This window comes from Gouania willdenowi, chromosome 2 (genome assembly GCF_900634775.1).
Source record: "Gouania willdenowi chromosome 2, fGouWil2.1, whole genome shotgun sequence".
NCBI lineage: Eukaryota > Metazoa > Chordata > Actinopteri > Blenniiformes > Gobiesocidae > Gouania > Gouania willdenowi.
In genome coordinates, this window is record NC_041045.1 from 5,239,055 (window position 1) to 5,261,289 (window position 22,235).

At 36.9% G+C, this 22,235-nt stretch overlaps 1 protein-coding gene across 9 annotated transcripts in view; it reads right to left on the reverse strand.

Moving 5' to 3' along the window:
- Positions 1–537: 537 nt before the first annotated feature.
- LOC114474330 (transmembrane protein 47-like) overlaps positions 538–22,235 on the reverse strand; it is a 49,524-nt gene continuing 27,826 nt past the window's right edge. For 8 of the 9 annotated variants that reach the window (XM_028464637.1, XM_028464619.1, XM_028464566.1 and 5 more), the window contains 3 exons: positions 18,063–18,430; positions 6,991–7,131; positions 538–3,357 (listed from right to left, as the gene is read on the reverse strand). In XM_028464637.1, the coding sequence (XP_028320438.1) occupies positions 3,179–3,357; positions 6,991–7,131; positions 18,063–18,291 (549 nt within the window). In that variant the 5' untranslated portion in view covers positions 18,292–18,430 and the 3' untranslated portion in view covers positions 538–3,178. The remainder of the gene's footprint in view (positions 3,358–6,990; positions 7,132–18,062; positions 18,431–22,235) is intronic. The other variant, XM_028464602.1, reaches the window with a different exon arrangement.

Genomic DNA, 22,235 nt, shown 5'->3' on the forward strand with positions numbered 1-22,235 from the left:
ACTTACAGTAAAAAGAAAAGCATAATTGCAGATATGGGCAACTTTTATCACTGCGGGAACACAAAAAATGGTTTTCTGATTTAGATGTGAGGGCCACATTATTAAAATTCAAGTCAGAATTTAGAATAACGACCAACCTAAGCTTTGACACAAACACAAAGGTTTGGATTGTTGCCATCATTTTGTAGCATATTTGTGGGTTGTTGTAATCATTTTTGCATATATTTTCTCATTTTGTGTTTGTGAAGTAATTTCTTGTATTTTTGTTCTCATTTCATGATCTTTGTTCTGTCATTGAGTGTATTTGGAGCCATTTTTGTTTGTCGTCTTGGGTATTTTGAATCACTTGTGTATTTTTCTTGCCTTTATGTATTCTTTGCCATTTTATGTATTTTTGAAATATAATTGTAATTTTGTGTGTTTTTGAGTCATTTTTATGTATTCATGTTGTTGCTTTTTGGAGTCATTTTGGTAGCTGTTTTTGGAATTATTGTGTATTTTTGTTTTCATTTTATACATTTGTGTGTTTTAGGAGTCATTTTTGTTGTTGTTTTGGGTATTTTTAATCATTGTTGTGCATATTTGTCATTTTGTGTGTTTTTTTTCAGTCATTTTATGTTGTCGTTCAGGATCTTTAGAGTCACTTTGTATGTTTTCGGAGTTAATGTGTATTTTTGTTTTCATTTTACAAATTAAAATAAAACAAATATAATTAAATAACTGACAATTTTATGTTGCTAAGATTGTTGAAAGGATTTGCCTACTTGGGAAATTTGGACTAAATGAGAAATGTTTGTAATCCAACCTGACAACCTATCATTTTGGTCTTTAGAAGTTAATTAAGCTTTTTTTTTTTTTTTGCCACTTTAAATTTATAAACCTCTGTCGGCTCCACAAAGCATGTGGCATCTGCACAGTTCCACATTTGTAAAGTTGCCATGGGAGACAACCTGGAACTCAATTCTGGGTAACAGCTTGGTTGTAAATATCCAACAATAGATCGACACAAACTTTGGTTAAATGTCAGAAAAAGAGGCTAGAAGGTGAGGAAATCAAAAGCTTCCACAAAGACTGAAGCTTTTTCAGTTCATTTAAATCAGAAAAAAAAGACAAAGAATAAAGGGAAACATCTGCATCTTCTATGAGCTTTTGCACCTTGAAGATGCAATCGAAACCATAGCAACTATGGAAACCAAGCCCTTGGGTGAGAAACGGCACAAATCAGCCGGTTGAGGTTTGAAAACAGCTTAAATCGGATCATTTTCAGTGCCTTAGGGGAACATTCATGTCAGACACTATCTGCCTTTCGTCCAAACGACTCATAATCTATCTAATGTGACATTTACTGAAGCTTTTTTTTTTTTTTTCTGACGCAGGCTCAGTTTATTTTGCACCAGCACTCGCTGGGACCTAAGAGGGTGTCTGACATTTACCATGGACAAGGACACTGTCGTCTGATGCTATGACACATTACTTGAACTGATCAGGAAAATGTGCTCTATGAATATCAAACCCTCGAGGTTATTGAAGCAATACAAAACAGGTTAACAGCAACCTCGGCATTAATGCCCTTTGTTTTATATCAATGTGCATTAGGGGTGATTAAGATACTTGGGCGTCAATTAAAATTATATTGAGATTCGATTCTAACAATGATCACAATTTCCTTATTCAAAAACGAACAATAAAATATACACTTCTAGAAACAATATACAGTATGGTATATATAATTTCAAAAACAAGCCAATCAGTTGGTCTTGATTATATTTTAACTACTATGCAGATATGGTACAAAAAAAAAAAAATAAATAAAAATATTATAGGGTAAATATATGTTTGTGTTAAAAAAAATATATATAAACAAACAATGCTAAGTATGACATAAGATTTTAGACATCTCTGGTGTAACAAACTGTATCTGGCCTGTTTTTTAATGTTTATTTCTAAGTAAAATTTCCACACAACTATGGTTACTCTGTATTTTAACAAGTTCAACGATTCTCAACTGGTGGGTCGGGACCCAAGATTGGGTCACGGAAAGGTGGTCAAAAATAAATAACTAAATAGCTGAATAAATAAATAAATAAATAAATACCTAATGTCTCTCATGTTGGAAATGTCTTATTTTGAAACAAACTTTTCTTTTGACAGGCATGCAGCAAAATGTATGTTGCACAGGCAAATATATAGATTTGTTTTAAAAAAAAAAAAAAAAGATTGTATATGAGCGTTTTCAGCAGCTAATTTAGTGGGTCGTGATTTAATCATCGTGGCAAAATGTGGGTCCAAGGGTGGGACCAGTTGAGAACCACTGGACAAGATGATGTGACAAACACAAGTTGAAAAAAAGAATGCCTGCATCGGTGGAAAAACACCAATAATCTAATGTAAACACAGATTTTCCAAGTGATTTGTTGAAAAGATTGGATATGTAATTGATATATGTCCTCTATCCGGAACTTTCCACTTCCATTAGTCGTTCTCGACTTCTTTAACCTTCTCTTAAAGTGCTTTAGATTTTCTGAAAAAGGACAAGTGGTATATGCAGATTACTGTAATCAGGATATAGTCGCTGAAAACATGGCGCCCCTTTGTGTGTGAACGCAAACAATGCAATTTAGCCAGGATACAGAACGTAACCCCCCCCCCCACACACACACACACCTCTTTGACTGTGACTAATCAATCAGGACAGCTGTGTGTGTGCACCCCGTGAGTGTGTCCATTGCAGAATATTGAGCAGGTCTCTATCTTATACCACGGTCCCTAACATCATCAGCCTAAGAGGAATCTATCTGTCGTATAAAAAGTTATGAGGCGCGACCGCTGCGTATCGCCCTTGCCCAAGTTTAAGGTCTTCAAAGAACTCCAAAAAAACTAAATGACAGAAGGCTTTACTCTGCGTTGATGCCAAAGTTGATGTCAAACCAAAGAACGCAGTGACTGGAGGGGAAATATTTGACGATATCCGGCCCGTGGGGTTTGTTGTTTATGGGTTACGCTACACGTGCACGTACATGCGAGTGTAACAGTGAGATAAAAGCCTCCCAGTATGACATCCTGTTCAGTCCAGAGGATGAGCACCTGCAGGTTAAATCCAGACCACCAGTCTCACTCACAGAGTCTACAGCTTGCAGTGGACCGATAATCTCTATGATTCTGGTTGGACTGTGAGAACTTAGTAGTACTCCTCGTAGTTCTTGGGATTGAGGCAGTAGAGGATTCCTCCTCCAAAGGAGAAGATGGTGCTGCCCCAGGCTAGGCCATAGCCCCAGTTGAACTCGTGGTAGATCCTCAGGTTGATGCTCTCGATGAACTTGATTGGATAGAGGACCAAACTGCAGGCCTGGAGGACGACTGGAGGACACATGGGAGCATCAGCAACAAAACAATGGGGTCATTCCATGTAATTTCATCAAATGGCCCACGCACTATGGTCTCGAAAAAAAATCTGTGATAATTCAATAGAAACACTTTACATTTTTAGTTTGATTGAATGAATACTTTTCGAGATATGGCAAATTTAGTGAGGGGGTATGCGTTGATTTTCGCGTGTCCTTATTTTTCTTCTACTTTCAGCTTCTAGTATCTCAGGAACTACACCACATAGGATACTGGAATTTGGTATAATAATACAGCTCCACCTACACCTCAGAAAATACAAAAATATTTGCTATACATTCTATCTGATGGACATGCCAGCCCCTCAAATTTGGAAAAACGTTTGTCGGAGTTTGGGGCTGAAACATGTTTGGGCCTTCAGTAAACCACTTAGCATATGTCTCAGTTCCCTGTAATTTATGTACATAGACTGTTCACATCACTAATGATTAGTCACATATATAGATTGGTTCTTGGGTGACATTCTCATGAAATCAGAATTTTTTTATTTTTTTTTTACCATTTTCATTGGCCAATAACTTTATGTGGCAATGTAAGAAAAAAAAAAACCTGATCTTTTTTTTAATTTAAAGTATAAATATGACTCTTTCTTGGATATAAAGCAATTTTTTATGCAACTTCTTCATTTTTATGTTGGACCCCAACTTAAATTTCACCATTTGCTCCGTGTCTCATAATAATTTGTTGTTTAACATAAATTACAGAAATGTATTAAAAAAATACATGTTTTTTCAATGCAAACTCCTTTTTTGAGCTTCTATAACTGATCATTTTTGAGCAGTTTTACAACATTCACATTAAACTAAAGGTTTTTATATATTTTTTTTCGTTTTATTGTTAATATGTTTTTCAACTAGTAACAAAAAAATAAATAAAAACCACTGCATCAGAAAAACAATACTTCATTTTTGAAAACAATTATTATTCATCTTGTTTTCTAGGGTCTAATCAAGTGCAGCTAAGTAAAGGAGTAATAGAATACATTTTATTTCTATTAAAAAAAAACATTACTCTTTCTGGTCCATGGCCCAGCAGTTGGACACCACCATTTTAAATTCTTACATTAAGTTTTGTTATGCAATTTAAAAAGTAGGAACAATTAGTTTAAACTCATAAATAATGTGCATGACAAATCGTGAATTTGGTTAAATTGGCAAAAAGAAGCATGAAATATGGTGAAAAAAGGTTAAAAGTGACAATAATGGGTCGACATATGCAACATTTGGTGGAAAAGTGGTGGAAAGGGTTTATAAGTGTGCAGAAAAGGCATTGAAATGTGATGGAGAAGTAGCAGAAATAGGAGTAATGTAGCAAACATGCTTAAAAATGAGCAAGAAAAAGTGACGAGAATAGGTTAAAATATGGCAAGTTTGGTGTAGGTGCAGAAGAATGGTAACATTGTTTCTTGAAAGCATCTGGTGACCTCCTCACAGTGTCTCGCTCCAAAGTTGAGAACCCCTGAAATAAGGAATAAATAATCACGTTGATATTTAAAACTCACACTAGTGAAAAAAGGTTAAACATTAGCGAAGCCTGCTGCCAGGAGTGCTGAGAGTTGTAATTAAATGTGATATATATAATAACAAAAGGCAGCGTTAGTATCAACATTGCTTTCAATTGATAACAATGACAATGTAGCGTGTAATTTTGTGATTAAACGTCACTAATTATCAGATTCATTTAAATCGATTTAAAGACGATACACTGCAGTAGCACCAGAGCATTTCTGAGCTTCATTCTGCACCATCTGTGCTGCTGGGTAATCCATCAACTGGAAAACAGCAGCTGCAGAAATATGTGAACCAACGTGGAGGGGGGAAAAAAAAAGTGTCTGTGGCAGTCAAAGTGTTGATATGATGAACTGCGTCATAAAAGGGGTGTCAAATTTTGTTTTTATTCAAAAAATATAAAAAATTCTGATCAAAAGTTTTTGTCGGATGTAAATTGACTTTACTGGAAAGTTACATGAGTTTTACTTCCTGATGATTTTTCCTTATGAAAACATTTCAATCAGGAAAGAGTGTCACATGAAATAATAATAAAAAAAAAAAAACATTATAATAAACAGGACTGGATGAAACAAAGGGATTAAGGCTGAAAGGGAGATGTGGAATAATTCAGAATAATGTGGCCAAAGGAAAACAGTGGTTTTAGAAAAATAATGAAGGGATGAAAACGGACAGCGTGGGTGCAAAAACACAAGGATGTATAAAAACTGGAGGTGATAGATGGTTTGAGAACAAAGGGGAGCACATCAATCGCTCGCCCCTCAAAGGGGAAATCATCTTGAGGGAGTGGAATCAAGCTCCAGCACTTCCCTGGACGACAGCAACCAAACAACACGGCGTGCATAATGGCCAGAAACGTGCAAATATTAACGCTGAGGGGGAGAAAAAACAGCTCTTCAAGAGGGTTCTTGTATTTGCATTCACTTAAAGGTGCAAACAAAACAATATGGTCGTATTTTTGTCACATTCCCTATTCACGTCAAAGCAAAGCAGAGGCATTAATGTACGTCAATAACCAAAGACATTAATGGGTGTTAAAAATGGAGAATATCAAGGAACTGAAAATCATAAAGCATTATTATTATTATTTTTAATTTTATTATCCTGCACCTTTCAACATATTTGGTGTATCACTTGTTTATAGTTACCGCTTAGCAATATTTATCATTTTCTAATTCTTATGAATTTGTTTACTTTTGACTTTTCTCAAATTTGTTGCTTCAGTTTTTAAATTAATGCCATGAAGAAAAAAAAATGCACAAAACACAAAAGAAAAATACATAAAGTGACAGAAAATTACAAGAACTAAAAAACACGCAAAATTACATGAACTTAAACACGCAAAGAGACTAATTCACAACAAACGCAGCAAAATACACAAAGGGCTACAAAAAAAATAACAAAAATAAAACTACACAAAATTACATTAAAATACACACAAAAATGACTAAAACAAACAAACTAAATGGCTTGAGAACACAAACAAAAAACACACAAAATAACAAGAAAAATTAAAAAAAATGACGAGAAACACAAAGGACTGCAAAAACACACTAGATTCCTCAAAAAAACAACAACACAAGATTACTCTAGAAACACAAAATGACAGGAAAATAAAACAAATGACTTCAAAAGCATACAAAACAACAAAAACTGTTTTATTCTTTGCTGTATTAATGTTTCTATTGGTCATTATTCTCGCTGCTGATATGAATGTTAATCAAATGGGTTTTTTAGGGTTAGGGTTAGTCTAAGGTAAGATTAAGGCTGCCATTGGAGATCAAATTACTGTTGGACCTGAACCATGAAAGCACTACTTTTCTCTCAATCAGAGAAAATGTGTGTGCATGTGTGTGTGTGTGTGTGAGAGAGAGAAAGAGACTGTGTGTGTTTGGCCTCTGATTATTGACTTAAGTAAGGTTTATCATTTAAATGCAGGTCACTTTTCAATGTGATTACCCTCCACCTCAGAGCCACCTCGTCTGAATTGTCTAATTAGTAATTCTATTGTGAGTGTGCGGTCATTAAGTGTGAGTTTTCTGCATAATGAGTGTGCGTGTGTGTGTGTGTGTGTGCAGACCTGCAGCGAAAAGCATGAGGGCGACGGGCGCGTAGAACTGCCGTCTTGTGCCGATGCACACGCCAACCAGAGCGACCAGGAATGACATCAGCACCAAAGCTCCGCCCCCTAGCAACAGGGCCAGCGTGGCAACTTGCCAGTCTTGAGGATGAAGAGAAGAAAAGAGTGAATGTATGTAAACGTGTAAAGTGCTGCATGTCCAAAGTAGCAGCATATGGTCTTTAATAATCAGACTGATCATAGGCGGGAGAAGAAGGAGGTGTAATATGTAAAAGAAGATTAGATCATTTTAGCTGCGCAGGATATCAACGCTAAAGGTTGACGTGATGAGTTAACAAGAAGAAAATAAACTAGAAAATTAGCATTAGCTAGCATTAACATGAACTAATATTAGCTAGCATTAACATTAACTAGCATGAGAATAGCCTTAGCTAGCTTTAACAGTAGCCTAAACCTAGTGTTAGGATTAGGGGTGTCCCGATCCGATATAGATATCGGATATTGGTCTGATGTCAGCCAGAAAACTGCATCTAAAATCTCTGATATATATTACATTTATTCAACTGTAGAACGCTGTAGATATTATGTTGAAGGTTAACAATGATGTAACCAATCTGTTAATAAATGGGTCAGTTTTTCTCATACCTACTGTTGCTGACTATTGTTCTGTGTTTGACTAACATCACTTGATCAAGCCTTTTCTAACATTCCACACTACAAAATAAGTCATAAAAGTATGTATGATTCGTGCTAATATTGTATCGGATCAATATCGGCCAATACGCAAGGCTGCAATATCGGTACCGCATCAGAAGTGAAACAGCTGTATCGATACATCCCTAGTTAGCATTAGCCAAAATCTAACATTAACATGAACCTAAAGCTAGCGTTAGCATTAACCTAAGCCTAGTGTTAGCATTAACTAGCATCAACAGTAGCCTAAACCTAACGTTAGCATTAGCCTAAACCTAACATTAACCTAAGTCTAACATCAGGTAAATGACAAAGCTAGGCTTAGGTTAATGCTAAGCTTAGCATTAGCATTAACCTAGCATTAACACCATCCTAGCATCAGGATTATCTAACAATATCATTAGCACCATTCTAACATCAGCATTAACCTAACAATATCATTAGCCTAGCATTAATATTAACCAAGCATTAGCATCCGCCTAGCAATAACATTATCCTAGCTTTACTAATAACCTATCATGAACCTAGTATTAGCCAAGCAAAAGTATTAACCTAGCAATAGCTTAACGTTAGCAATAAGGTTGAAATGGGTTAAACGTATCAGCTGAACATGTTAAAGGTTGAATGGCTTGTAATTTGTCTGCAAAGATTTTACGGTAAAAATTGGATCAGGTCCACTCTAGTTTTATGGGCTCTACATTCTGAAAGCACAAGCATAAATCTCTGGAATTCTCTCAACGTTTTGATCCCTTATTTGTCAAAATCGGACAAACGGTGCAGGAAGAGTTATCGACAGACCGTAGAAAATACGGATAACAATAGTGAAGAAGAATCCATGTATCATTCGTTTTTCATTATGTACCAAAAAATGAAATAAAAAAAAAAAAAAAACACTCATTATTTGATATTTGTTTCCAAAACCAAAATGAAAAAACGGAAAACGCCTTGTTTTTCAAATTCAAGCTCTTTTGCTTCGGTACAGAAAACAAAAAACAAACACCTTTATTAGTTTTCTCCATTACCGATTTGCCAAAGTACGTGACCCGGAAGTGAAGCGTTACACATTCCGAGATATCTTTAGCTCTGCAACACTTAGGAGTCTCTAAATCCTACAAAATGTCCGTGTCTGTGCCCAACACCTGCTAAAGCGAAAAGGACACGTTTCGGATGCACAGTTGGAAGCAGCGATCTTATCTGTAAAAAAGAAAACGAATAAAGATGTTCGTTTTTTGTTTTTCATTTTCTGTACCAAAGCAAAATAGCTTGAATTTGAAAAACAAGGCGTTTTCCGTTTTTTCATTTTGGTTTTGGAAACAAATATCAAATAATGAGTGTTTTTTTTTCATTTTTCATGTTTTTGTTACATAATGAAAAACGAATGTTACATGGATTAGGAAGCCTCCTGCATCCTCACTAATATAGAGAAAAAATAAAAAATAAATTAGCAGAGGGTGACGGGCGATAAAAAGAAGAAGGGTTCGTGTCCCTGTCACAAGGACAGAAAAGGTTCAGAATGAAAGTGTAAAAAAGAGCATGAAGAGGACAAGGAGAAAGAAGTGGTGATTCAAAGCAGGGAGGGAGGGAGAGAGAGAGAGAGAGAGAGAGAGAGAGAGAGAGAGCACTTAGTCTATACCTGAGCTGACAAAAAGCCTGGGCTAAAAAGCTTTCCTGGCATCTTACCAAAAGCACACACACACACACACATTCAGTTATGTTCTCTAATTGTAAAAGGTAAATAAATTCAATGAGTCGTTTATACTTTAGTAACTGGCAAACCAAAGACAAATGAGGCTCTTTTACAGGCTCTGCGTTAGAGTGCCATGCTACATTTAGCGACCGTGGCTCAGGTGGTAGAGGGTTGTCTTCTGATCGAGAGGTTGGGGGTTCGATCCCAGTACCTGACTATGTGTCGAAGTGTCCTTGGGCAAGACACTGAACCCGAAGTTGCTTCCAGTGGTCGACTAGCGCCTTGCATGGCAGTCCTGTCCCACTGGTGTGTGAATGTGAGAGTGATTGGGTGAATGAGCTGATATGTAAAGCGCTTTGAGACTGCTTCAGTGTGGTTATAAAGCTCTATATAAATCAAGTCCATTTACCATTTTTAGCGTAGTTGGTTATAAAAATTGTAAAAGTGACTTCCTTCTTTGGGTTGAATCCCAGCCATTACTATAGAATTTTGCTATTGGCTGAAAATTGTGGGTTGTGACGTTTTGGTTGGTTACTGTTAGCCCCGCCCCTCCTATAAAAACTAGCACCTGTCGACCGCAATCTGTGGCGTGTATAGGTTGGATTGAGAGAATTGTGAATAGCATGTTCTTTGGAGATTTTTTAGTATAGACTGGGCGTGGCTTAACTGCCCTAGGAGCCCCACCCATAATAGAGGTATTTTTACATGTCAGCAACAACCTCCGTGTTTAGTTATCTCAATGTCTCGACTTGTGTTGCTCTTTCGTCAGCTGCTGTTGTACGTGAAATGAAATAATGTTTTTGGTCTAATCGGCCATCCTGGCAACTTCACAAACCCAGAAACTTGAGAAATGTGCTGAGGCTCCTCTGGAGAATATATCTTTTTTTTTTATTTACCATAAAAAGCACATCATGTGAAAGCTGCAAACTGACGAAAAGAATCAATTTCTCAGACTTCATTTTCAGTGCTGTGGTGTGACTGGGCACACACATGTTCCCACACACACACACACACACAGTCGTCTAATCCATCAGGGCGGTGAGGAAGACATCCAACCATTTCTCTTCTAACCTTTAATTCCACCCCCATGAGTTCATGCTACACTTAAATCAACCAAGCGTACAAAACGCTGCTAATCCTCATCTTAGAAAAAAAATTAGAAACATAAATAAGAAAAGGAGCGACGTGAAGTGTGGGTTCTGGATAAAATACTAAAGCACCTATAGTATATGACGACAGCCGTCGCTTTGAAAGTGGAGTGACGTGAGTTTCGTCTGTTATTCTCTGAGTGCTGAAAGTGAGAGTGACTCCTAAATTTGCTTCTTGCACATAAAAGATGGATGGAGACGAATGAAGGAGGCCAAGATTCAGAGGGAGGTGAGGAAAGGAGGAAGAGAAAAAAGAAAGCAGCGATAAAAAGTGGCGGCCCAAATGCAGGGGTGTTAAGCATAAGGTTCAGGGGCCAGAACTGGACACATTTACTGTACCTCAGTAAAAAAACAAAAAAAGGAGCTTCTCTCAAATGTTTTTATTTTTCATTTTTTAAATAGTTTGAGGAAAAAATGTGGAGGAAAGTCTGAGTTCACATGCTGATGTTTTGTTTATTCTGACAACTTTTTTTCAGGAAATGTACTTTGATCTCCTGACATGTTTCGACTGAACTGCCAGTCTTCTTCATAGGCGTCTGCTGATTGCTTTGATGTGTCCTTGATTTCCGCATAATAATTTCAGAAAGTTCTTTTTTGTTATGGTTTCATTTATTCAGACCACGTTTTTCCAGGTTCTGTACTTTGAAGACGACTGGTTTCGACTGTCAACTGCCAGAGGCAACTGCCGATTGCTTTGATAAGTTATGTCAGGAGATCAAAGGACACATCGTTCCCCAGTATAAGTTGATACCATATTTTCAATAGTATGTTGTTTTTTTTTTTAAAAAACATTTTTTATTTAAAAATTAAGTTAAGTGTGGTATGGTTTTTGCTCAACTCTGGTTTTAGTCCCTAGCAACCAAATGTAAATAACACACTTAACACTCCCTGTACTTAACTGACAGATAGATGTGAAAGTGATTTTGCATTTCATCATAAAATCAACAGAAACAAATTTCCCTCCTAAAAAACTTTAATCTTTTCCAACTTGAAAGCTGGTATTGAAGTTTGTACAACTAATTCAGTTGTAAGAGGAAGTGCAAAAATAATTAAAGCATTCCTACTTTAGTAAAACTGAATGCCATATGCTTTCTCACTGTAACAAATCAATTTTCCTTCTCCCACTCACACACTGTGCAGTAAAAACAAATCAATATAAAGTGGATATGAACATTTTATATTGACTTAAAGTATGAGAACATCTATTTCACTTACTGTCCCACACACTAAGACATTTGTTATTTTTCAGCAGGTTTGCCATTGTTAAACAAACTCGTCATGCACACAGACTTTCTCCCACTTATTTACACACACACACACGCACAGCTCTGTGAACCTGAATAAATTGTTGGCATGTATCGGGGCTGTCTACCATGTGACAGGATTACCACACTATACTGTCAATATTTATTCTTCTTTACAGTTCAGGCTGTCACACTCTGGAAGTGCTCATGCATTCTGGGTTTGTGGATTCAAGACAACAACCACTACAGCTTAACTGTAGACATTTACAGTTTCGATAATATTTATTTATATTCAAGTTTCAATAAAAACAATAAAGGACTGATCGATAGGTGCTGTAATGGAGGGATCTCCCACTAGAGATGGGTGATGTTATCGCCCGTCTGATATAATCAGCCGAAATTTGCCATCAAATGTAATATCGGTCAACATTTGTATTGTTTTTTCCACCAATATTGAAACACTGATGTGCTGTTGTTCTGCCTCAAACTTTGTGTTTTTTAATTAATTGCCTTTCAGTACAGGTCATTTCCTGTCGAAAACAAGAAGTTGTGGTTCATATTCCTGCAACGCTTTGGCGTCCGTATAAATTATTAACCTCCACTTCAGTAGGGGTGCGTATTACATTAATCTGACAATACGATACAAGATACCATTTATCCCATACATACATTGCGATATATCGCAAAATCAATTACAAATTTCACCTTTAAAAAAAACCAAAAAACTATTTTATATTATTTTGTACTTGTAATCTTGCACGAACAAGTAAACTAAGTGGTGTGTTGATCAAACTGTCAAATTACATTTTTCCTAAAAGTTTGAATTTTGTTTCAACAGCGCATCCCTCATCCCTCATCCTTTATATTTATCATTATTATTATTATTATTGTTGCTGGGTTGTTCTTTGTTGTGTTGTTTTTATTTCTTTTATTTCTTTTTGTTGCTTGTTTTGTGCACCAACCACCAAGTCAAATTCCTTGTACTGTCCTCAAAACTGTACATGGCAAATAAAACATTTCTGATTCTGATTTCTGATTCTGATCCTGATTCTTAAATTCTTTAAAAAAAAGGAACCACATACACTTAGTAACTGAGTATTTACATGCTATGCATATGTTAGCGAAAAAAATCTAATTGGACATTATTTGGTTCGATATGAAATTTGCGCTGTGAATTATCGCAATATATTACAGAGCTTATTATGTGTTTCAGTCATTTTACGTGGTAATATAGGTTGTTCCTCGCTTCGTATATATTTATCTAGTTCACGGCGAACCGCTAAGCTAACGCTAACTCGCTAGCTTTACCATGTCTGCATATGTCGGCAAATGTTGACACGATAAGTGCAATCTTTGAGACATCTCTGCATGTTTGTAGTAATACTTTTTTTTCTGTTGCTTAATAGTGACCATCACCAGCCCTCTTTAGGGAAAGGTAAACATTTTTTAAAAAAAGGGAGAGAGTGTTACACTTGAATGAGGGGGAAATACAAAGAAAAGGAGTTTGGGAGAATAACAAAAAGAAAATGTTTCCTTTCTTTTTGAAGTGAAGGAAGTTGAATTAATTGATCAATGAGACATACAGTATGATTTTACATTATTACATCTTTAACTGCAAAAATGTTAGAATGGGTTTACAATTTAGGACATTTTCAAAAGTTGTGATGTTAACCAATAAAAGCTACAGTAAAACTACTAATCCAGGCTGTTTTAACAAAGACCAAATATTTAAAATGGTTTCACTGAAAGCTAATACCAGAGGAATATTCTGATATTTAAGTCTTATACACAAGTGGCCATCACTAAATATCTGCCGCTGCTGTGATAGTGTAAATGCTTTGAAGAGAGCTTGATTTGTATGCACCAAATGGGTTTCGGGTGTTTGAGTGAAAGCAAGCTCATTTCCATCTCACGTTCCCTGGAGAGTTTGTGTGTGTGTGTGTGTGTGTGGTTGGAATGTGAAACTGACATGTTCCTTTCTATTCCCGTCGGTCTGTCTGTCACAGAACTGAATGCCACATCATTTCCCATTCCTCGTTCAGATGATACGAAAAGAACAAGCTTCTGTTGGGTTCACTATAAGATAAGATGGGGTGGGGGGCGAGAGGCTTGACCCCAGAGAAAATGGTCCAAAAGGAAGTCAGATTGGTGAAATTACAAAAAGGGAAATGATTAACATTAGAAAAGTGAGAATAGAGCCCAGAGCAAAGAGAGAAGGTCAGAGAAATGAGAGGAAGAATAAACAAGAGGAGCTTTGAGAAATAGACAATTCATTTAAGAGGGAGTAAAAGCCTCGGATGGATCGATACGGCTGATGGAGAAAGACGAGACGAGGGCAGGAAGCAAGGAAAGGAACCTTTGTGGAGGTTTACACTCAACAGGAAGCAGTGAATGTAGGTCAAAGATAACCAACTGTATCACCCAGTTAGTCACAGGGAAGTGAAAACTGTCCTACAAACGTCCACCTATTTCCACGTCTCCAAACCTGACAGAGAGCTGAGGAAAATCCTTGCTCAAGGTCAGCTGAAGGACAAAGCGAAGCAAGTATCAAGAGGTTTCAGTGAAACAAATGGCAATGTGGTGTAACTGAGTAAATACAGATCAGTCAGGTTTTTATGAAAGAGTAAGGGGAGACGAATGAAGGATGGGAGATGGATGAGAGTGGAGGAAAAACAGGGATGGGGTGAGCAGAGTAGGGTGAGGATGGAGGAGAAGAGTGGCTGCGAGGGAGAGGGCGGGGCATAACAATCAGCTTCAGCATGATCAAGTGTTTGTGAGACTGATCGACAGCGTAAATCGCTGCCTTTAGGGCAAAACCCTGACTGTTACATAGTCACATCTGTAGAGTATCAGAGAATTCTGATGGACTCACTCTCACAAGATGGTTATTAATCAGATAAATACTTCACCAACACACACACACACACACACACACACACACACACAAAAAATGCACAAGTTATTATCGAAAGTACTTTGTGAGAGTTTTACTACAAATAAATTGTTTCCTATGAAAATAAACTTAATTCTTTGTAATCAAAATAACAACATGGTGCCGGCCTTAAGGTGTGTTCACATTAATGTTGTGCCAACACCAATACTAGTATCGAGAGGGGCCCCGATACAGCACAAAAACGCTGGCATTGGTAGCTGTACTATCGTTACTAACTATTAACACGCTGATGCCATTTCTAGCATCAAACTCTTCTTCACATGCAGCGCCTTGTGTTTTTCTTTCTCCCGACTTTTACTGCTGCCCTGACTCGATCACAGAAACACGTGCGGTTACGTGTTCAATGCATGCCGAGGTAAATTACTGCTCTGAACCAATCGCGGAGCCGCGTTTTCATGCTGCCGAAAAAACAAACATCCCTAGACATGAGAGAAAATGTTGGCGATTTCAAGGACCTGAATTTAGGTGGAAAACAGGTCATATCTTTTAAAACGCTGCAGTATCGGCATGTACAGTATAGAATCGGCCGATACTACGCAACTGGGCATCGGTATTGGCATCTGGACAAAAAAAAGGATAATCGGAACACATTCACACAGAATGCGACATCAGCGACTATAGTTGCTTAGATCGCCCGTAATGAATTGCTCGAACACGGTAATTAATTGTTCGCTTCATCTACCCCAGTGACGTGACAACCGGGGGAGGGATGTAGAGAGAAAGTCGTTGCCGAATGAATGTTGCGACACAGCGTCACTCGAAGTTGCTTGAAAAGCTCAAAATGTTCAACTTTGCGCGACTTCCAGCGACTCAAACTTAGTAGTGACTCAATCGCGCAATCTGACAATATTAGTGTAGAGTGTGTACACGTTAGATAGTATGAAAAAATTGATTATGTGAGAAATACCTGGATGTATACTATATCAGGACATTTTCCAAGTGTACACGGTCATACTCAAACGTCCCATGATGCATTGCGAGCGCAATGTCACAGAAATAGTCCTGGGACCGGCTTCAGGCTAAAAATCAAACAACCCCTTTTCAAAGTAAAAGCATTTCTTCTTGTCTTCCATTAGTTTTAACGCTTTTGTAAATAGGGCTCTTGTTTTGAAGTTAACAAAAAGTTTTGTCAGTAGAACAATGGAGGGTCTCCGAAAATCTCCAAAATGTCGCAATGAAGTGCGATGCCACGACTTTTATGGATCAAATCACCACATGTTGGTATCCCACTTGGTCACTTTCTTGCTTAAAATGTTTTCAAAACTTTCAAAAGGTGGTGAATCAACATATATTTAGCTTCAGTCTGCTTCAGGTTTTTGTCGTAGGTTCAAAATGCATCTCGGGAAACTTGAAAGGCTATAGTAGACAGTATATACTCGTTGAGTATGACATTTCAAACACAGCCGAAGTTCCAATTACAAACCACTAACCTTTATAACTTTAGCATTGAATCTGATACATTGTAGTGTCAGAATCCAGACAGGGTAGTCCATAAATTACTTGAAAAAGGAACCATTTCAGTAAAGAAGGAGGTAAATTAACAGAAGGAAGAGAGTCTGTTGGCCCTAGACAGTCTATGATCTACTCGTTAAGATGAATGCGAGTGTGATGGCTCACACTGCTATGCTCTCACACACCGAGATTTTTAATTAGCAAGTCCAGGTGTATGGAGCGTTAATGTGAGTTGGAATGAATGTCTCTCAAAGGAATGAGGGAATTGTAGTGTGTGTGTGTGTGTGTGTGTGTGTGTGTGTGTGTTGAGGTCCTGCAAGTGAGAGAACAGAGATGCAATACCAGAGAAAATCTGAGTGGGACATAAAATATTCAGCTGGGCTTCACGGGGAAATGTCCAGAAATAGGTCAGTCAGCTTCCGCACACAGACGCAAACACACACACACACAATAGATTAGATGTTGTTGGATGTTGATAAGCCAATTCTAAAAAATAAAAAAAATATTGTAAAAACTGCCATTAGAACAATAATAATAATAATAATAATAATAATGTTAAATGTCATTTCTCTTTTGCACACAACTTTAACTTTGGAGCGCTGCATTTGTCTATATATTATTTGGCCCACGGGTTCTCAACCTTCAGGTCAGGACCCCATTTGGGGTCATGAGGCAGTGAGAGGAGGTCACCAGATGCTTTCAAAAAACTAAGAATATTTTTTTTATATAAATTTGAGCCCATTTTTGCTGATTTTTTCCCCTTTTTCTGCAACTACACCAAACTTGCCATATATTAACCTATTTTCACCAATTTTTCTTGCCTTATTTTTGCCAATTTCAATGCATTTTCTGCACTTTTTTTCCCCAGTTTTAATACATTTTTGTAACTTATAAACCCTTTCCATTGTCAGTTTAAACCTCTTTTTACTGTTTTTTTTTTTTTTTTTTTTTTGCCCATTTAACCACATTCACAATTTTTCATGCCCATTGTTTGAAGTGGAAAGATAGGAGATTAAACTGGCATAGTTATTTTTTAATGTTTTCATTTTTATTTTTTCAGTAAGGGAACATCACCCCTATGTGGTGCCAAATGTAAAAACTCAATCATTTTTTCATAGCCGACATATTTTGAACATTTAGTTCCTTTTAATTTCCACACATTTGAGACCAAATGTTAAATCCGTCACCAAGTCTAAACACATTTACCTTTACACTTGGCGACTGATTTTAACATTTAGATTTACATTTAACGTTTAGATTTAACATTTAGATTTACGAGTCACATTTAGATTTATTTTTCATGTGTACACATTTTTAACAATGACAAAGAACGCAGGTCTCAAACTCAAGGCATGGGGGCCCAAATCCGGCCAGTTAGAGCATCAAATCTGGCCCAAAGTAAAAAAAAATGGAAAAAAAACATGAAACAATTTCTAAATCACCAACTAATTCAGCTGCAGATATCTCAATCCCTCCAAATACAAAAATTGTATCACATCACAGCAATCACTTTTAATCTCAAATTGCTTCAATTCAATTTTTCCACAAAGTTGCAAATTTTCTTGAAATTATTACACGAGTGACGAAATTATATAGTAGTATAAATAATTTATACGTAGAAGTGCAAACCAGGGCACATCAAATAACCTAAAATCTGTGGCCCACTTGTATTTTTTTAAACTAAAATGAGTTTGACAGCCCTGATACAGAACACGCTGTTTTACATGAGTTTGTGTGTCAAATAAAAGAAAAATGAGCTAAATGGTAAAAATGTATTGACTATGAAAAAGTGACCCCATGTTGTCATTCAACTCTCCTCTTTGTTCTCTGATCACCTGAAAAAGCCTCTGTTCTCTAAAAACAGTGGCTGAGTGACAGTCATGGAGCTCTCCTACCTGAGCCCAGCGTGCTGCGGCACTGCCATCCATTGGTGCTAACGGGCTTCCAGCAGGACTCCCACAGGGACAGGTAGTACTGGTCGTCCGCGGTCACCCACGCCGGACTCATCACGGCTCCCACGTCCAGGCACAGCGCCAGGAAGACGCACACCAGGCCGACCAGCTTCAGAGGAGTCAGCGGGGAGCCGCGGGAGGACTCGTCCGTCTCGGTGACAGCGGAGGACATGGTGGTGGTGGAGGAGGGGGTTCGGATAGGGACCAGGGACCGAGGAGTCCCCCCTGCTCGGAGCGAGTGTGGATGCGGTGTGTGATGGAGCTGCAGCAGCAGCTGTAGCGCTCCACCTTTAACTGTGTGACGTCACAGCCTCAGGGATCAGCAGGTGATACCGAGGAGAGGGCGAGAGACATCCATCACAAACAGGAGAGAGAGAGAGAGAGAGAGAGAGAGAGAGAGAGAGAGAGAGAGAGAGAGAGAGAGAGAGAGAGAGAGAGAGAGAGAGAGAGAGAGAGAGAGAGAGAGAGAGAGAGTTTAGGACTTCACTTAAACTTTATTTAAAATATTCAAATATCACAAATGAAAATATGTTGCAGTTTGAACTTAAACAATAGAGTTTTTTGTTCACATATTTTTGAGCAAGTTAACATGTAAAATAAACGTTCTCAACCTTGGAGTCAGGAGACAACTAACTACACCAAACTTGACATATTTTAACCTATTTTCATCACTTTTTCTTGCCATATTTTGCGACATTACTCTCATTTTTGCCACTTCTCCGTCAAATATCAATGTGTTTTCTGCACAATTTTTACACTTTCAAATAATCTTTGGCACTTATAAACTCTTTCCACCACTTTACCACCTAATGTTACATATGTTGACCTGTTATTTTCACTTTTAACCTCTTTTCACCATATTTCATTCTTAATATATACATTAATATAAGATGAAGAGAAAATTATTGTCTTACCTTTAAAAAACTCAAACATCCTTCAACAGTAAAAATCATCATATGCTAAAGTTTCATTTATTCAGACAACTTTTTTTCAGGAATATTACTTTGATCTCCTGACATATTTCGCCTGTCTTTTGCTGATCGCTTTGATGTTTCTTTGACTTCCGCGTTACAATTCCAGCAAGTTTTTTTTTTTTTTGTCTTCTTTTTGAATAACAGCGATAAAGTAGCATAAATGTATCTTCAAGCTACGAGAACTGGTGACATTATTTATTCTAAATATTTTTTTAAAGGGCAAATACATAATCATGAACATTATTGGATTAAACAAAATCAGTGCTTAGGAAGAAAATGAATGAATGTTTTATTACTTTCAGCGATGAGAAGACAAAAGCTGTCGTGTGTGTTTCATCAATAGAAAATAAAGGAGGAAACACGGCCATGTTTACTTTCCACCATGACAATGATTAGCGTTGATGGAGGCGGAGGAAGAGGGTATTGTTAGACGTTAAAAGGATGCAGACGTCCTAATGAACTGTTGATTCACATCAATTATTCAGATTTTACATGAAAACCCAGCACTAAATATTAATTCTCATCAGGCTAATGACGGGTAAATTAAAGAAAGCAGTGACATAACATCTTGGCTTGGTGTTTTAGAAGAATTAATTATTCACTATCCATCCTTTGGTTTCTCTGCAAAGACAAATCTCATATTTAGGGCGTGGGGGCAATTTCTTTAAATTACTTTCCCAGTAACGTAAAAGCTACATAAGCACTTACTGAAGACATAATACATCCTCACCAGTGGCATCTTTTACTTTCTGACTTAGCTTGCAGTCTTTTATTGACATTCTGTGGAGGAATAATGAGCACAAATGACACTTTTATTAAATTTATTTACGAGCGGGTAGAATCAGTATCCTATGCACAGTGGGGAGACTTCTGCTGATTGCAGCATTATATATTAAAAAAAGGCTCCAAGGACACTCAAAGATGTTTTTTTTTTTTTTTTTTAATCTTGTTTCCAGCCTAGATATGTCAGGCTTTAGTCATCAAGCTAACGAAATTTGCTCAAGAAACTAATATCAAAGAGAATACCCCGTGGTGCTAGTAGTTTGTTAGCAGTTTACCGAAGGCTTTTTGTTCAGTAAATCCAAAGTTTCTAGGAATAGGAATCAGTTAAATACTGTAAAAAAAAAAAAAAAAAAAAGTATATATATACAGGTATATGCATTACAATAACTTAATTTTCTGCTTGAGCCACGGGTAAATATCTACTAGGGGTGTACATTGCCAATAATCAGACGCATACGATACGGTACAATTTGCATGTCACGCTATGATATATCCCGATACCAAACACTACCATAAACATTGTGATATATCATAAATTTTACCTTCAGAAGTACAAAATGGTATAAAATACAATTTATTATAATGGTAACTAAGTGTAATTCAAGTACAAATATCCAAAACAAGTGCACTGGTATGTTTATCACACTGTTAAAAAATCCATTTGTATATTTTTTGGATCGATACGATAATTGCGTGGTGAAAAAATACATTTTTTCTTACACCCTTAATATCTACAACAGGTAAAAATGTATCAATAATTAGTATTGTCATTTATTAAAGCTATTGCAAGACTTTGACTCAATAATTGGTGATAAACTTATATTAATGACTGATTTCTTAATAAAAACAAGTAATAATCTACGTTTCGTGTCAACAGTCTTTGAAAACCCTGAATTTGAATATGAATATGAACATTTAGTTCTTCTCTGTCCACAATTATCACAGTTTTCTACCAGTTTCATGCCCAATGTTTTAGATTTCTCTTCCTTTCTTTTTGTGAAGTGTATTTGGCTGATGGTTAAACGCAGCTCAGTATATGATGTGAAATGCAAGAAATGTTGGAAATGGTGCAGGTGATTGAAACAGAATAGTGGAGGAGTCGGATCCTCACTGTTGAAACGGGTAAACTATAAATAATGATGATCCTGGAAGTAAATCAGTCCAACCTCAACTGCTAAAACTCTGTCAAGCCTCCGACTGCAAAAGCACACCAAAAAATTCATGGTATTAAAACAAAAACACACCAAAAAAAGCTGTGATAACACAAAAATGACAGCGAATATGCACAAAGGGACAACAAAAATACACAAAAGGACAACAAAACTGGCCTCAAAAACGCACAAAAATATGCAGAATGACGACAAAATTATATTTTACGACTGCAAAAGCACAGGTAAAATTCACAAAATGAAAACAAAACCCACAGAAATAGCTGTAATTAAAAAAATGACAACAAATATGCACAAAATGACTTAAAAACCATCCAAAACAAAAACAATAATGCACAATATGACTGAAAATATACAAAATAACAAATATCCACAAAATGACTTAAAATATACATCATGTTCATCCACAAACCCACTTTGTGGATTTGCCTCCGAGTATTAAATCTTTGCCTTAAGTGAGACAGTTTGTGGTGTCTTTGTTTTACATTTTATTTAACTTAAAAAATAATAATAATAATAAGAAGAAGAAGAAGAAGAAGAAAAAAAGCCTGGAAATGGTATTAACGTGACGGAAAGGCTTTGTGAGCAACCCATTAAAATTTCTGTATGATTGATGTCTTAGCGCAGCTCAGACTTCCATGATACCAATGCAATTTCTCATGACTTGAATACGCCGCTCTCGGCGGGGATGAGATCATTTTCATTTGGAATCAAGGTCAGGAAAAAAAGACAACATTGTTTGCCAGGGCTTTTCATTTTCTTTCTGGTGTAGAAAGTGATCATAGTTTATCATTGTCCGCCTTCATTAGCATATTTCATATCCTCTTATTTCCACATTTATCGCTTTACATCTATGGCAGATGAGATAAGACGTGCAAAGGTAACGCATTAAGGAAAAACAACACTTTTCTACACCAAAGCTGCACACTTTCCTTCAAAAACTGCCTCACAGTGCCGAGGTCATGGGTTTGAATCCCACTGATGGCACCAAAACATCATTGTATCCTATACAGGCCATTTACTCGTTGGATTTGGAAAACTAGCAGAAGACGAAAGCCGAGTTAATTTTCTGTCCCACTGTCACGCCCACACCAGGGAGTTCTGGTAAGTACACGTACTCACATAATTGGAGATGGCGCACACATGTTGCGTTTGTTGCGATAATTAGATTTCACTTCAAAGAACCGAGC